General features: G+C 58.3%; 2 protein-coding genes across 5 annotated transcripts; both read right to left on the reverse strand.

Moving 5' to 3' along the window:
* Positions 1-7: 7 nt before the first annotated feature.
* On the reverse strand, positions 8-3784 carry CCDC78 (coiled-coil domain containing 78). Of its 3 annotated transcripts, none has more exons than XM_053671640.1 (14): positions 3725-3784; positions 3367-3486; positions 3198-3284; positions 2820-2972; positions 2668-2724; positions 2478-2545; positions 2294-2372; positions 2062-2187; positions 1675-1865; positions 1435-1606; positions 1203-1246; positions 482-548; positions 302-402; positions 8-202 (listed from the first exon to the last, which is right to left on the reverse strand). In XM_053671640.1, the coding sequence occupies exons 1-14, from the start codon at positions 3782-3784 to the stop codon at positions 91-93; spliced, it is 1437 nt and encodes a 478-aa protein (XP_053527615.1). In that variant the 3' UTR covers positions 8-90. The 3 variants fall into 3 exon arrangements, with proteins under 3 accessions (XP_053527615.1, XP_053527614.1, XP_037013177.2); XM_053671639.1 differs by having other exon boundaries at positions 1203-1288; XM_037157282.2 differs by lacking the exons at positions 1203-1246; positions 1435-1606.
* Positions 3785-7379: 3595 nt separating this feature from the next.
* CIAO3 (cytosolic iron-sulfur assembly component 3) lies at positions 7380-15541 on the reverse strand. Of its 2 annotated transcripts, XM_037157318.2 has the most exons (11): positions 15433-15541; positions 13924-14019; positions 12368-12511; positions 11909-12041; positions 11214-11348; positions 10783-10901; positions 10442-10571; positions 9685-9757; positions 9127-9264; positions 8563-8720; positions 7382-8396 (listed from the first exon to the last, which is right to left on the reverse strand). In XM_037157318.2, the coding sequence occupies exons 1-11, from the start codon at positions 15496-15498 to the stop codon at positions 8158-8160; spliced, it is 1431 nt and encodes a 476-aa protein (XP_037013213.1). In that variant the 5' UTR covers positions 15499-15541; the 3' UTR covers positions 7382-8157. The 2 variants fall into 2 exon arrangements, with proteins under 2 accessions (XP_053527754.1, XP_037013213.1); XM_053671779.1 differs by lacking the exon at positions 9127-9264 and having other exon boundaries at positions 7380-8396.
* Positions 15542-15895: the final 354 nt, after the last annotated feature.

Raw genomic sequence — 15895 nt, forward strand, 5'->3', positions numbered from 1 at the left:
GTTGGGTCACATGACTCCCCAAAGTGGGGCTGTGGGGCGGATTCTCTGCTGGCTGGGAGATGCTGTGCTCCCAGTTTATCTGATGACTGGCTAGCGGCTGCGGGTCCTGGGGCGCTGAGGCTTGGCTGGAGGCGTGGCCCCCACTTTCTGGGTGTCTCCTGGACCCACCAGCTTCCTTAGCCTCAGGATCTCCTTCTTGAACCTGCTTAGAGGGACTAAGTTTAGTAACCCGCCTGGCTGTGAACAGACCCTGCCTCTGGTGTTCGGTACATATCCCCATCCCACTTTTCCCAGAGCTTACCTGCCTAAGTGCTGGTCCACATACTCTTGAAGCTCGGAAAGTTGCTCCTCAGCCTTGGTGGCTCGGACTAGCAGTTGTGCCCGCTCCCATTCTAGCTCTGCCTGGCATGGAGGGGCATAAGCCATGAGCCAGGACAGGGTATGAAGAAGCATCCCTGGCCAGACCTTGCCCACACTCTACCTGGGTGCTACGGTAGAAGTTCTGGAGCTTTTGGTAGATCTGGGCCCAGGATGCAGCTTCCAGGCTCCTACAAGCCGAGAAGGGGCTGGTGGAGTCCCAGGAGCTGACCAGTGACCCTGTTCAAGTAGGGGCACCTAGATCCTTGAGGTGCCTGCTGGGGGTAAGTTTAGGACAGCATGGGCCCACCCTGCCAGCATGGGAGCCATCTGTGCATGGGGGGCAGGGCAGCTCAGGCCAAAAGAGCCCACTGGCCATGTCCAGGGACAGTTAAGCCACAGCCCAGCTTGGAAAGTGACCCCCAGTGTTTTTAAGAATGCTGACGGAGGGCCTTCCCCTGTGCTGGGGGTTTGTTTCCCAAAACCCTGGAGATGGGCCTGCATAAGCCCCTGCTCACTGCATAGCTGGAAGCATGGAGGCCCAGGGGCGAGGGCCGTGAGGGGCACTGGGTATAGCCTGCTGCTGCTCTGTCCTGTGGGGTCAACTGGAACATCTTTTTCCAGGGCTTTCCCTAACCCATTCAAGGTCAGCCCCTCTCCTGTCACCCCATGCACTTGGTTTTTCTGTGATTATTAGTGTCTCCTATACGGACTGAGACCTGAGGGCACAGATGTACCACCTTGTTCACTGCTGCAACCAGAACCCCATGCGGCAGTGCAGAGTTGGTAGAATAAATGAGTTACCCCCTTGCAGGTTGCCCCCACACCTACATCAGGGCACTCACTGTGGCTCTGATGTGCTCCCCTGGGAGGCTTCACCAGGTCCTTTCTGTGGGAACAAGAGCAGCATCTTGAGATCTCTAGAATAAGGCTGCATGATAGGGATTCTCAGTCAGCTGAACAAGGTGGGCTGCCCACAGGCCCTGGGGTGGAGGCTTTGCAGAGCTGAGGGTGGGTCCCAGCTGGGTTCTGGGCTGTGTGCCTCAAGGCCAGTGTGGGGCAGCGGGGAGGGCTGACCTGGACTTGGAGCTTCTGGAACCGTGTCTCCAGCCTTGCCTGATCCTTCCCAAGGTGGCCAAGCTCAGTGACCAGGTGCAGGGGCAGTGGCTCCAGGTCTGAAGTGACCACGTCAGAGGTAACATTGGGGATCCCAGGTGCTCCATTGGGGTCTGCCAGCACCTGCTGCACACTGAGACACATATGAGGTCATGTGGAGCCATCCTACCCCATTTTCACATCTCAGGGGGAGGGGCCTACCTGTGGGCACTGAGCAGCTCCTCATGTCTCCGGCTCAGATCTGCCAGGCGCTTGCGGTAGATGCGAGCAGCCCGGGCCAGCTGTTGCTCACGGCTGTGGTGTGCTGCTCGGATGTCCTCCAGAGTGGTCTCCAGGAATGTCCGAAGGGCTCCTCCAGCTGTAGGTGCCTGGCTTGCACCATCTGCATACTCCTGGAGGAGGTGAGGTGGGGCCTGGGCTTGGTAGGGTCCACACCGCTCCCCTTTACCTCTGTGGAGGAGGCCCTGCAGTTCAGCAGTGCAGGCCCAGAGGGCTTCTGAAGCAGCCCAGCAAATCCAGGCCAGGCTTGGGCTTCCCAGGATCCAGGGCCCACCCACCCACAATAGGGCCACCCTGCCCAGGGCTCACCACCAGGGCTCGGGCACAGCGCTGTAGCCGGACAGTGTACTCCTCCTTCAGCCTCTTGAGTTGCAGCTGTAGCCGGCCATTCTCGGCCTCGGCCTGGCGGAGCTGGCCCTGGCAGGTGGACAACACCTGGGGAATGGAGGCAGCCCTGAACCTATACTCTGTGAGGTAGACCTCTGCTAAGTTTATAGGATCCCTTCCCCTGGGTCTCAAAGTGGGTATGGCTGGGCCTCACCACGGCTTGTGCAGCCAGTCGCTGCCCAGCTGCCTTGACCTCCTCTTGGGCTCCCTCCAGCTGCTGGCCCAGGGCTGACCTGCAGACATGGATATGAGGCTCAGTCAGCCTCAGGGTGGGGGACTCCCTCTGCCCCTTGGGAATAGCTGCTCTGTGCACTGTGACAGGTAAGGCAGCCACTCACACACGTCTCTCCAGTGCTTGCTGCCTGGTCCTGTGCTGCTCCAGCACCCACTTCACTTCTCCTTGCAGCTGCAGAATACACAGGACTGGCTGAATGAGACTGCAAGCTCTGGGTCCCCTGTACTGCCCCGCCCATCCCTGGGCTGAGAGAAACCGGGACAGATCCCTGGGTGAGGTGGCTGCATACTCACGCCATTTCCCAGCTTCTGCAGCTCATTTTCAGAGGGCCGGGAGCCCTCAGGCTTTGCCTGTATGGGAGAGTGGGTCCTAGCCTCACTGAACCCCTGCTTTATCCCTATTTGGCTCCCACCCAGCCAGGCCCTCCACATGCTCAAATGGTGACCTGAAGAATGTGGTCGTTGCCATGTCCCTGATCCTTGGCCTTTTGCTCAAGCTCCCATGCAAATGCCTGGAGGTGCTCTGGACCAGCCTCTGCTGAGGTTGCATGGTCTCCATGCAGCTCCAGCTCCAGCACCCGGCTCTCCAGCCGCAGGACCTGTGGGTGACCAGGGTGAGCAGGTGCACCTGCCTGCTGGGCCAAATCAACACCCACTTGGGCACATATGGATATACAGCGTGTATAGGACATTCAGGGACACATACTGTGTGAGTTCCCTGTCACATGGGGCATACATGCACCCCTCCCGCCCACGGCACTGGTCCTGTGTATGCACCCCCAAAGCTCTCAGGCTGGCACATGTGGGTGCACATCAGCACCCACCTCACTCTTCAGCTCAAAGATTTCAGCCTCATGCTGCACCTTCAGATGATGGGTTGTGATCTGCAAGTCGACCAGCTCCTTGGAGATCTGTGGGTGGCCAGGGTGAGAAGTGGCACCTGTACGATCCCGTGGGCATGCTGTCTCCTAGCTCCTCGGCACCCACACTCACCTGCAGCCGCTGCTCCTCACTCAGCTCTAGATCTGATGGAAGCTCTGTCTTAAGACTGGTGGCCCAGGCCGGGGCATCTCCAGGGACTCCCGGCAGCCAATCCTCAGCCGGGGGTAGAACCTGGGGAGGAACCACGACCCATCCCCAGGTGGGTCTCAAGCCTCAGTTGTGGCCTCCACTCCTGTGGAGCTACGAGCTATCCACTCCCACACACCCAGCATAGCAGAGGTGGGGAAACCAGGCCCATAGTCAAGATTAGGGTCAGGACATGGGTACCCACACCCCTTCTGGTCCTTGAGGGGGTCAGGGAGGACCCCCAGTCCCATGGCAGAAGCAGCATAGTTCTGGGAGGACTCACATTCTCAATGGCCTGAGATGGGACCCCAGGCTTGGGACCTGGAGCTGCTGCGCACTCCATAGATAGAGGGGACTGTGGCTGCCAGGAGCCCAGTGCAGCCTTGCTTACTGGTCTGTTGCTGCAACAGGGTGTCTTGTGTTGCCAAGGTCTCTGTTGGTTCCCAGGAGTCTCCTGCCTACCAACCCACTACACACACACACACACACACACACACACACACACACACACACACGAGGCAGACAGGGCATTCAGTGGTTGGGGATGTGGGGAGAACTCAGCGATCCATTTTTTCCCTGGCTTCAGTTTCCTCACCTGGGAAATGCAGACCGGTACCCTTGCATTTATCCGGGGCGCGGATGAAAGAAACTAGGGGTGCTTGAAAACACCCAGTCTGGGCAGGTGTGGGACAGTGTGCAAGAAAAGGAACTTCCTCTGCCGTTCCCGTTACCCTGCAATATGGGTTCGTATACTCATTAGAAGCCTTTTGTGTGCCTTCCAGTGGTGGCTGAGCGCTGGGACAGGCAGACGGTAGACGAACAAATTGGACAGATCCCCGCACCCCCCAGTCTGAGGGAAGGCGCCCCCTGCTAGGAGCAAAGCCCGGTGGTGTGGGCGCTGTTCGCGCGGCAGAGCTGAACAGTGCGCTCTGTCTAGGTCCCATGACCAGTGGCCAAAATCCACCTTTGTCAGGCGCCTTTCGTGCTGTTCGCAAGCCGGCTGACATAGCCAGTGCGGCGGGGGAAGGGAGCCGTTGGGGACCGGGATCTTGAAGCAGCTGGAGGCGTCGGGAGGGCGGGGCAGGCCTCGGCAGAGGTGTGGCTTGCCGGGTCCCAGACAGGCTGGGGCGGAGCTAGGGAGGTGTGGCAGAGATAACTCGCTGGAGGCGTGGCTCAAGAGGCGCAAGGGCTGCTAGAGCCGTGCCCGAGGGATTCCACCTGGGCCCTCCCAGGAATCCCTGGGGCAGGGAGCGGGTCTCCTTTTCTGGCCCCCAGTGTGTATTATGTTCGTGGAGCTGACTCCTCCAGCTCACAGCTCTGCGTAAATTCGGAGAAGGAAGCCCCACCCTGAGGAAGAAGCCAGGAAGGCTGTGAGCCTGTTTTGGAGGAGGCATGGGGTGGCTGAGGTCTGTGACGCTGAACGTCAAGGTCATCCCTGTGCTGCTCCTTGGTAACTAGCTACATGGAGCACACACAGAAGATTGTGGCCTAGGACATGACAGTGCCCAAGAGGATGAGGGCAGGAGGTGGGCCCAGGCATCTTGGGCGGCAACTGGCCAGATAGTGCCCCTTCAAAGAGGCTGTCCTCCAGACCATCCACCCTGGTTGGAGCAGAGCCTCTGTTCTCTAATCTGTGGTGGTTTTGCATTTAGGTTTCCTTGATTGTACTTTGGGTCTCCCTTGGGTTTAAGACCACTTTTACCTTCTTTTTTTCCTTATTCTGGTGCCTAACTGTTCCATACACTCTGGGAGCTCAGTAATTAATTGCTGGATCTCCCCACCACCACCACCACTGCCATAATGGCCTGTCCAGGGCACTGTGCCTGCCAAACCTTGAGCCCCAACATGGGGGAGGGCACCTGGAGCATTTGCAGCTCCTTAACTTCCATTCCTCTGAGCTACTGGAGATTGTGGGCTGGAAGGGAGTATCACTGGCCACTGTACTGACCCTTTACCATCACTGTTGAGTGTGGCTGGGGCGGGCTGAGGCTCAAGGGTGTTGGCCTCACTCACCCTAGCCACTGTGTGATTCTGCTCCCACCTGTCTCCAGGGACCAGGAGCAAGGACGCGAGGAGCTGGCAGTATCTGTGGCCTGGGCTGGTGGTGCTGGGTGCCAAAGAACACATCTGTGTGCTGACCCACAGACTGGCACACGGTGAGAAATTTCCCACGAGCATGTGCCTTGGAGGGCCAGAAGGGCACTGGGTCTGCCCACCTTACCCACCCACGTGCCTATCTGTGGTGGTTTGGGGCCATCCTGTGTGCTGTGTCCTGAGGCCCAGCCAACCTCCAGACACCCGAGTTGCTTCCCGTGGGAAGACAAGTGTCCCCAACCTACTTGTCCTCTTCCCCAGTACAGCTGCCTGCACCCACCTGCTCCAGCTTCTCTGAGCCATCTTCCTCCAACTGGCACCTAGAGAGACAGCTTGGCAAACGTAGCAGAGCCTGGCAGTGACCTGGGCACCCTACCCCAAGACAGTGAGTGGCCTGTCCCCTCCTCTCTTGGGGTCTGGCCTCCTAGCACAACCCACAGGCTGTGCACCTAACTCGTGCCAGGGGTGTGGGATGAACGCGTGCCAGCCAGGACAGGGCAGGCCGGGTGTGGTGCTGGGTGCACCGGAAGGTGCCAGGGACTGGGGCCGAGGGGCCTGGACAGGCCGGCCAGGGTCAGAGCCTGTCCCCTATCTGCCTGTGGCAGTGTTGTGTAACCCACATGCCTCCTTTCTCCAGAAGGTGTTATTTTTTTTTAAAGTTTTTTCATTTTTTGATTCAAAGAGAGGGGAAAGGAGGAAGAGAGGGACACTCATCAGTTGTCTCTTGCATGCACCCTGACTGGGGACCAAACCCGCAACCCAGGCATGTGCTCTGACTGGGAATTGAACCCGTGACCTTTGGGTTTGCAGGACGACACCCATCGGAACTGCCCTGGCCAGGTGTCCTGTGACTATGAGCACACACTGGCAACCTGGAGTCTGTGCGGCCCTGCAATGTCCACGTGAGGGCCGAGCTGTCAGGAGCCAAGGCACAGCCACTTCTCCCCTCCAGATGGTGAGAGCTGGAGGGTGGTGGGGACCTGGCAGCAGCACTGCAGGGGCATTCAGCTCTGGCTGGCCCAGGATGACCAGACCTGGCTTAGGCTGGGGTATCCCGGCCAGCTGGGGCTCCCACTGGTGTGGGGAGGGGTTGGGGCCTTGGACAGGGAGTGGGGCAGCCTATGGGACTGGCTCATGAGTAGCTGCCCTCAAGGACCAGTCTGGGGCTGAGGCAAGTTGCCTGGTGCTCTCAGACAAGGCCGTAACAAGGACCTGCAGTTATACCCACAGAGGGGTGGGGATGCCGTGCCCACAGCGCCATCCACTCTGGGGGGAGCTCCTCTACAACCCTTTCCTGAGGGTGGTGTGAGGCCTGAGCCAGCGTGCCTTGGGAGGTCCTGTGCTCTCCCCAGGGGCTGCATCTCAGAGCCGGCTCAGCCAGCCCAGTTTGTGGGGACTCCCTGGCAGTCATTCGGACACAGAGAGAGGTGTCAGGGTAGGCCGACTGGCACTGGGGAGAAACTGCTTATTAAGTGTCTTCTGCCAGCACCTGCCCAGTAGCTCCCCTTTGAGCTGCCATGGCACCTCCTCTCCTCGCAGAGAGGAGCCTGTGAGCAAATGCACTGGGAAGGTGGCCCTGGCTGAGGTCCTGGAGGTGCTCTGCAGGGAGCGGGCAGGCTTTGACCAGCAGGTCATAGTCCCAGGCCATAATCCCAGGCCCTCTTGGCGATGCAGAGGGGTGGTCCTGAACACACCTTGATCAAAGTGAGTCCCTCGTGAACCTGATATAGAGCCAGGCAGTGTGTCCCAGCCTCACCCAACTGGCTGCCCAGCCTTGGAGAGTGGGCACTGTGGTACTTCCTGGTGGTGAGCACGTGGGTCCCTCTCTGTGGTGCACTTAAGCTCTAAGACCTGAGTGTTTGGGAAAAAGTCTAGCAAAGTACACTGGGCTGGTGAACTTCAAAGCTCTGAAAGGCCCTTTTCAATGTTGGCAGAAGCGTTCAGAGTGAAGCTGTTTTCAGAGGGAGGCCCGTTTATTACAGGCAGAGCTCAGCAGGGCCGGGCCTGACAGGCAGGGCCCCGTCTTCTCTGCCTCCCTTCCCCACCCAGTAAGCAGGGGTCCAGTGGTGAAGAACTTAGGCTCTCTGGCCTGGGGGCCGCAGCTTCCTCAAAACAAACACCCGGTTCCAGTGGAACTGCCAGGTGGAGTGGGCACTGCGTCTCTGGCACGGGTGTCACGAGCTGAGCGCCCCTCCCTGCCAGTGTCCTTTGCCGCCAAGTGCAGTAGGGCTCCCCATGCTGGGCTGTGCTTTGGACCAGCCAGGAGGGTCTGGCTTATCTCTCCCCCAGCTTCAGGAGGAACTCCAGAAATGGGGGGAGAGGAACCCCAGTTTTCCTCATGCGGCTGGCTGAAACCTCCACGCACTTGGGTCACCACTACCAGGAAGAGCAAGGGCACCGCTCATGGACATGGGCCTGTGGCGAGGTTCCAGGACCCTCTGGAAACGCTGGCCTGCACTGGGGGGGTCCAGGTGAGTGCAGGCTGGAAGTCACCTTCACGGGCTGTGGGTCCAGAGTCCCATCTCCATGTGAGTTCTAGCACGTCCTCGCAGGTCACCTAGCATTTTAGAGGTGAACCCTGGGGGGGTCTTGAGGTCCTGGCGGTGGCTACAGTGAGCACTCCTACCACCTGATGCTGAGGCTGGAGCTGGCCTTCTCCACCGCATGGTAGCTCGTGTGCAATAGAGAGCTGGTCCGCTCTGAGCCCTCGCCGTGCAGCCAGTGCTGGTACAGCTCCCGGACCCCGGGCACATCCTCTGGCGCCTCCGTCCTGACTGTGTTGTACAGCCTCTCCACGTGCTGGAGAAGCTCCTTGCCAGGCATCTCAGGGGCCTTGAGCTGGCCTCCGCCGTTTAAGCAACCTGTGGCAGAACGGGATGGGCGAGGGCGTGGTCATGGGAAGGGTGTTCGAGTGCCAGGGGTCAGTGCCCCACATATACCCCTCCTGCCCTTCAGGATGTTCCCCGCAGCACTGGTCCCAGAAGAGGCCCCTGTACCGTCTGTGCAGAGTGGGCCTGTTAGGATTACCTGAGGGGCAGGCCATGACCTCCACATAATGGTAAGGGCAGCGCCCTCGCTTGAGCTTCTGCACCAGGTTCTGGATGTTGCGAAAGCCATAGGCCGCAGCAAAGTGCAGCAGGATGCGGCCCTCACTCTCCAGCGTCACCTCCTGGAAATCCTTGTTCCTGGAGGGCAGAGACGGTGCTTGTCCCCACCCACAGACGTGGCTGCTGACCTCACCAGCTCCCGGTGGAGGGCGGTGACGGGACAGAGGGCAGAAAGCTGAATCCCACAAGTTGATAGGTGACTCCACCCCCAGGCTCGGTGTCCTGATTTGGACAATGACAACCCCACTTCCCAAGAATGGCTGTGCAGCATGGTGAGGTCAAAGCCCTCACCTCCCTCTGTGGGACAGGATGTCCCAGTGGGACCAAGGCCCAGAGAGCCCATTCAGATAAGCTGGAGAGGCGGACCAACTCCTGTCCGGTGCCTCGGAACCTGCGCCACACCAGCTTGCCGTCTTCCACCACTCCCACATCAGCAAGGGGACCAGGGCTTAGGATGCTCCCAAGTGCAGCCCTTCCCACTGACCTCAGGGGCCTGTAGGTGACCTTATCTACATGGATTCCAAAGAGCTCTTGGGCTGCATGCCGGAACACGTGCTCCAGGTAGCCCCCGGAACCCCCACCTCTATGGCTGGTGGGCTCCTGGGGAGACGTGCTGCTGTGCCTGGGGAAGAGAGTAAGGCCCCAGGTGGCAGCGGGGCTGCTACCTGCTGAGGCTTCCAGGTGGCCCTCGTCTCTCAGGGTTGGGTGGTAAGAGTCATGGGCCCCTGGGAGCTTTGTTGCTGTATCAGGAGGTGAAAGAGGACCGTCCCCTTCCATTGAGTCACCTGTACCTGGTGACCTCAGACCTATATCAAGTTGGGGTCAGCTCTGAGGATGACTGCCTCTGTGGATACCGAGAGAGACCCCCAGGGCAGGCACGGAACCCATCAGAAGGAAGTTCTGGTGGGAGGAGGTAGGGAGGGGGACATTGCCCATCACCGTGCACTTCAGCTGCCTGCCAGGACACCTGTGACCCCGTTGTCAAGAGGGCCCTGACACCACACGCAGGGTCCTCCCTTCCACGGCACAGGCAGTGACTCACAGACTGTCCAGGGGGGCTGGCTCCAGTTCTGCTAATGAGACTCCTTCTTCTTCCAGCAGCTTGAAGACCTCTCCTGTGGTGGAAGCACAGCACAGAAGCTTGTCAGCTGGGATCTCAGCAAAAACACAGAACGTCAAAGGACACCCACGTTAGCTGCATCCTTCACAGCCTGTAATCTGGAACTTGAGGTCTGATGTCCACTCCCTGGCTTGTGGGCAGAGGACAAACCTGGCCACAGGGGTGAGGGAGGAGGTCCACTTCTGAAGACCCTCAGGGCAGGTGCCCTGCTGCCCTGGGACCGCACCCACCCACGGTGACTGGCAGGGTCCGGCGACCTGTTCCCAGGCACTCCCACAGCGGCGTGCCATCACACTGGGGTGCGTGCTCACGCATGGGGCCTGTCCTCTGACTCAGCTCTCCAGCATTTACTTTTCTGTTTTTTTAAGCATTTGGAGATTCTGTGGGGCTGCTCCACTCAGAAACGGGGAAATCAACATGAGCCAGAAGGGCTGACAAAACTCCCCACCCATCCCCTTGCACAGACTATTTTAGAGCAAACGCTAGTGGTGCCGAGAGAGCCGCGTGCTTCGGGTCCGAGACTGGGCAGCTGCAAGTGCCAACGGGCTCGAGGGAGGGCCCCGCCTCTCGCCAAGCCCCGAGGCACTCTGCACAGGGGGTGCCGCTCGGCCAGCGCCTGTGCTCTGCACTTGGGGGCCACCGCTGGAGGTGCAGGGGCTCAGAGTGGCAGGACCCACACCTGTCGTGATGACACAATCCACGTCTCGTGTCTGGTGTTCCTGGCGGAAAAAGTCAGGTCTGGACGCCTCCAGCTTTTTGTCATAGCAGGGCATCACCGTCACGTGGTAGATCTTCTCGGGGGTCACATGCTGCACAGAGAGGTGTGGGAACATGGAGTCACTGCCTGGTCCTAGCAGTAAAGGGGTCCTGTTAGGGTGACACAGGTTGACACTGCAGGCATGGCTTGAAACAGCCAGGGGGTGACATGAGTCTGTCAGTGGGTTCTGGGACACTGCAGGTCTTGGCTCATCTTCCAAGACAATGCCACTGAACCATTCACGGCTGGACCGTCCCCGTTACCTGCTGCTGGGCGAAGAAGTCCTTGACCAGGGAGCCCATGACCTGCTGTGGGGACCTGGCGGTGCTAATGTAGGGGATGATGGCACTCCCGTGGGTCTTCTCTGCATAGCAGATCCAGCCTAAAGCGGACACGGAACAAATGGGGGTGGCTCATAAGTCACCTCTCACCGTTGGCTGTGACATGACATTCTGGGGGCGGACCAATTTGTACAAGGAGTCCCATCCCACTCAAGAACATCTCCACTCTGTTATTTCTAGCACCCATGTGATTACTGTCTTGGGGAACTGAAGTGACTGCAGGTGACTCTCAGAGCAGCTCCTTCTGCTAAAAGAACCATCCTAGGCTGGCAGAACCCTCTCGCCCCACCAAGCCCCACCAAGCGTTCCTGCTACCCACGTCCAGCTGGCCCGCTGTCAGCATGTGCACATACCTGGGCAGGCGGAAGTCAGCACAGGCAAGGCGTGCTTGGAGTCGGCCTGTCCTCGGAATCGCCGCACAAACTCTCGCTGGCTCTCCAGGAGGCTGAAGTTCCTCGAGAAGGCGGTATCGAACACATAGTGAGCCCCTGAAAGGCAAGCGCCCCCTGAGCCCCATGAAGGACGGCCAAAGCATGAGGTGCCGCTGACCATGCTGTCGGCAGCAGGGGCCCTGCCTTGTGGCGTGGCCCTGCTAGAAAGCATGCCGTTCTAGTGTCACAGGACACGCTGATGCTGTGGACAGCCCGTGCTGCTGCCTGGGAGACTTGCGTGTGACAACTGGCTTCACTTGCCTGGGACTTTGGTCTGCACCGGGCTCACCCCAGGTCCTCCCCACTCCTAGCACACATTCGACCTGAGCCATACCCAGCACGGCCCTGGAAAACATGCCTTGATGATGATAATTCAGAAGCAATACAAAAAGTGGGTGAATTCGAGACCTGGGGGACTGCAAAGTCAGGATTCAGATGGCTTTTCCTTAATGGTACTGCTTCTGAACATCAAGCAAAAACTTCAAGCTGAAGTCAAACTCAGAGTTTCTGACACGTTTAAGTTCAGTGACTTGGAGGCGTGAAGAGCCGTCCCCACCCCACCCCGCCCGTGCCTCCGTGTTCCGCCCTGTAGCGCTCACCCAAAGTTCTTCACCAACCTAGTTTTTTAAAGAACGCAGTTAACTTCCTGGCAGTGTCTGTAGGATTCAGCTGAAATCTCACAGCCAGTGATGCTCTGGACTGGGGCGAGACTGAAATGACAACCAGCCTCTGCTGACCAGGCGCCGCTGTCTGCAAAGAAAGGACGCACTGCTCACTGTGAATTTTATGCAGATCCCCAGTGGGCCGGGACTGGCGAGGGCAGCCTCAGCTCCATCAGGGAGCCATCTTTATGTACATAGGACCCAAAGTTTAGGGTCCGACACTTCACTGTTGAAATACTGACCAGTAATTCTCTGAAAGCCCAAGGACTAGACTTAAAAATGTGGGGGCAGGGGCGTCCCTGGAGATGCAGGACAAACAGCACCAGGGCAGGAGCTGCCCCCGACAGCACGGATGCAGGCTGCTGGGGCTGACATTGCATTACAGTGGAGTCTTGAAGACTGCCCACCACTTACCTTGTTAGCATCTAGAATCTTCCGCAGCTCCTCATGGCTCTGCTGAGTGATGAGCACGGTCTCTGCCGAGGTGACGCAGCCACTGCATGCCAGGCAGTCATCTAGTGAGATTCTGGCCTTCTCTAGCTTCCGTGTCCCTCCGTCCTGGAAACACAAGAACCTGGTCAACGGAGGGCCCGTCCATGTGAGGGAACTGAGCTCTCAAGATAACGGGGCCTCCAGGGCCCCACACAACTCCCACAACCAACATGGCAGCCGGCTGGCTTTGTGTGCTGATGGACTGTTAAAAGTTACGTATTCCAGAAGTACTCACACACATTCTGGAATTAAATAGCACCATCAAATTCTGACTTTGGCACAAACTCAGCTGGAGGCTTGCAACCCTCCGCAGAGGTCTGGAGGAGTCGCTGGCCCCCAGGCTGTGCTCCTGGGGCTGTGAGGACAGAAAAATGCCAAAGGCCAGGCTCTGAAAGGGGAAGAGAAAGGCAAGGGAGAGGAGGGAGGAGGTGGTGGAACCTGTGCCTGTGGGCTTTGCCTGCCCAGCACCAGCAATGGCACAGGCACCGGCGTCAAGGAGGAACACAGCAGACAGCAGGCACTCTGCCAAGCAGACATAGCTTTGTGTTTGGGTCAAGACTCCAGACGGAAACACAGAGACTTCTTAGATGTAGATGTTTCCAGCTGATCCCCTTTACTGCTGCAAAAGCAGGAGCGATTTGAACCAGGCCAGGTGAGCTACAGTGGCTGACAATGTGATCAGAGGGCTAAGGAGATTGAAATTCCCAGCCAGGCTCACCAGGTCTGTGCTTTGCACAAAGCCACACAATTTGAGCTGAGGAGCTACTTGATTTCCCTCCAAATGAGGCACTGCTGCTCTGGTCAGTGGGGCACACGAGCACCCCTGCCTCAGTTAGCCCTTCATTCGTGGGACCCCTCCTGAGGTGTCTCATCCCTAAAAAGGACCCAGTACCCCGTGCTGCGACAGGCTTGGGCGGGAGCCCTTACGTGCTGCTGGCTCACCCTCCTGCACCAAGTGAATAGCCAGCTCTCTCCCTGTAAAGCCTTGGTCTACACTCTCTGTCCCTACAGGAGTCACCCTGGGGCTCCCTCCCCTGCTTGGAAGGGGCTCCTGGGCCAGGGGCAGTCCGTGAGATGACACAGATGTGCTTGAAAGTCCAAATGGCAGACAGGTGGGGTGAATTTTAACACCATTAGTTCAGGATTTTGTCATTGCTAATTATACTGGAAGTAGGTGTTCACTAAGAACCAGTGGTCTGAATGGGAAAATCTTATGCAATTAGAACTTAGAAACAGAGACAGGGAAAGCCGGCAACCACCATCTCTGCAAAGAGGGCCTCCTGTGCAGAACAAATCAAGCTCCATGTTCAGCTTCTATGTGTCTGGCCCCTCCCATACCTGCTCTCTCAGGCTTCCTGAAAGTCAGTGAATTTGACCCATGACAAAGGGCTGGCAGATGTGGAAGGTCTCTCGGCCACTGTACTTGTGACTGGACAGAACGATGAAAGGACTTTCAGATCACCTGAGCTGGAACCTACCTGACTGACTTGGAAGTAACTCCCATCATCTTCAATGTGGATCTTCGCCACACCACTTCCCAACTTCTTATCTATCTTCACGGGCTTGATGCAGTCCTATACCAGGAAGAGACCCCAAACCAGGCCTGAGTGGACAGAGTATCCTAAAGAAGAGGGGTGGCCTGCTCACACCTCTGCCCTGGGCACATATTCTAACACCCTGCTGGCATTGGGGGTCACTGCAGGTCAGAGTCAGATGAAGACTGGTGCTGCCTTGGCTGGTGTGGCTCAGTTGGTTGGGTGTTGTCCCACAAACCAAAAGGTCTTAGGTTTAATTGCCAGTCAGGGCACATACCTAGGTTGTGGGTTCGGTTCCCAGTAGGGGCACATATGAGAGGCAATCTGTTCATGTTTCTCTCTTACGTCAATGTTTCCCTTCCTCTCTCCCTTCCCCTCTCTCTAAGATCAGTAAGCATGTCTTCAGGTGAGGATAAAAAAAAGAAAGACTGGTGCTGATTGGGTCTGCATTCTAACCTGTCAGTAGATACCTGCCAACTTTGACCTTTACCTTTCTCAGTGTGAACAGGAGGCGAGGCCACTCCCGCAGAGAGCCAGTGGCCAGTGTTACATTGGCTACTGAGAGGAAGCCTAGGAGTTGGCAAGAATGCTTTGTTTGAACTTCACCTCCCTGCCTAGTGCCCCAGAAAAAAAGTTCATCTCTCTCCTCCCTTCCCGTCTGATTCATCATCACTAGAAGAACCTCACTGACCTTGGCCTTCCTAAACAGGACCAGCCCCAGAAAGGCCCGGCAGGAGGCCTGTCGGAGCTCATCCCTGTTTAGGGGTGTTACCCTCCCCCTCCTCCTGAAACTCACCTATGGCCCTCGCAGCCCTGGGCCTGCACAGCTGGAGGCAATTGATAGGCAGTTACCTGTCTCCCTTAAGGGCAAGCTCTGCCCTCCAGAAAGGCAGCAACGCCAGTGACCACACACCCTGACATTCACCGTGCAATCACGTGCGAGATTCCAAGGGACCAGCTTCCCTGCTCTGACAACTGGGGTGGGATGCCTTGCCTGTTTACGCATTAGAAACGGGCTCAGAGAAGTTTGGCAGGGCCTTCCCAACCCAGAGCCTGCCACTACCCGGCTGATGACTCCGGTGGCAACTGCCTGGCACCCTCGGCTTCCGTATACTCATCTGTGAAGGGGACGCCGCGCTCCCCTAACCCAGTCGTCCTGAGGGCAACATAACTGGCTCCTACTTGTCTCATTGGGTTGTGCAGGACGACAAACCTCCGACCCCAAGCCCGTGGACTTGGCCTTGAGCACAGGAACCCAGTGGGGGCACCACCCTCCCTGGCTTCAGTTTCCCAGTTGGTAGGAAGTTGGCCAGAGTGCCGGAGGTCCTGGGGGCACAGGCCGGGGTTTCTGTGACCCGATCCCATTTACCAGGGGGAGGAACTGAGACGGGATGGGGCTACTACTTCCTCTAAACCCCCACGCAGGTATGCCGCCCACCTGGGCCGCCCCACCTGAGACGGCCCGATGAAGTCATCCAGGTCCGTCAGCTGTAGCGCCCCGCTGAAGGGAGACGCCATGGCGGCCACACTACTGCTCGGCACTGCGCGCAAAGATCGCCAAACAACGCAAAATGATTGGGCGCTTCCGCCACACTGCCGGAAAGCTTCCCCCACTAGGCGCATGCGCATCTGGCCCCAAGAGCGGGTGCCTGGGAAGCGCGCGCCCCCTGCTGGCGGACTCAATCCTGCTGTGGAGCCGACTTCCTCCCCTCCACCTTGTCCGCCTATGGGGCAGCGACTGTAGGGGCGCGTGGACACGAATGACATCTCCCTCACTCACGCGGTGTTCACCCGCCGGCCAGGTGTGTGGCCACGGGGTCTCCATCCCTGGGAGCTCGTGGAGGCACGCTTCTGGTGTTCCTGCTCTCACATACCACTGCAGGCCAAGAACCCAGAAGGGCGCCTGTCTCACCAG

This window comes from Artibeus jamaicensis, unplaced genomic scaffold (genome assembly GCF_021234435.1).
Source record: "Artibeus jamaicensis isolate MK-2021 breed Jamaican fruit bat unplaced genomic scaffold, CSHL_Jam_final contig_700, whole genome shotgun sequence".
Classification (NCBI taxonomy): domain Eukaryota; kingdom Metazoa; phylum Chordata; class Mammalia; order Chiroptera; family Phyllostomidae; genus Artibeus; species Artibeus jamaicensis.

Coding starts and splice junctions, on each gene's coding strand:
- CCDC78 (XM_053671639.1), bottom strand. CDS start 3,784: ATGGAGTGCGCAGCAGCTCCAGGTCCCAAGCCTGGGGTCCCATCTCAG. Junction 2,973..3,197: donor TCTTTGAGCTGAAGAGTGAG/GTGGGTGCTGAT, acceptor GGTCACCCACAG/GTCCTGCGGCTGGAGAGCCG. Junction 403..481: donor ACTTCTACCGTAGCACCCAG/GTAGAGTGTGGG, acceptor CCTCCATGCCAG/GCAGAGCTAGAATGGGAGCG.
- CIAO3 (XM_037157318.2), bottom strand. CDS start 15,498: ATGGCGTCTCCCTTCAGCGGGGCGCTACAGCTGACGGACCTGGATGAC. Junction 10,902..11,213: donor GCTGACTTCCGCCTGCCCAG/GTATGTGCACAT, acceptor TGTCCGCTTTAG/GCTGGATCTGCTATGCAGAG. Junction 8,721..9,126: donor GTCACCTACAGGCCCCTGAG/GTCAGTGGGAAG, acceptor TCTGCCCTCCAG/GAACAAGGATTTCCAGGAGG.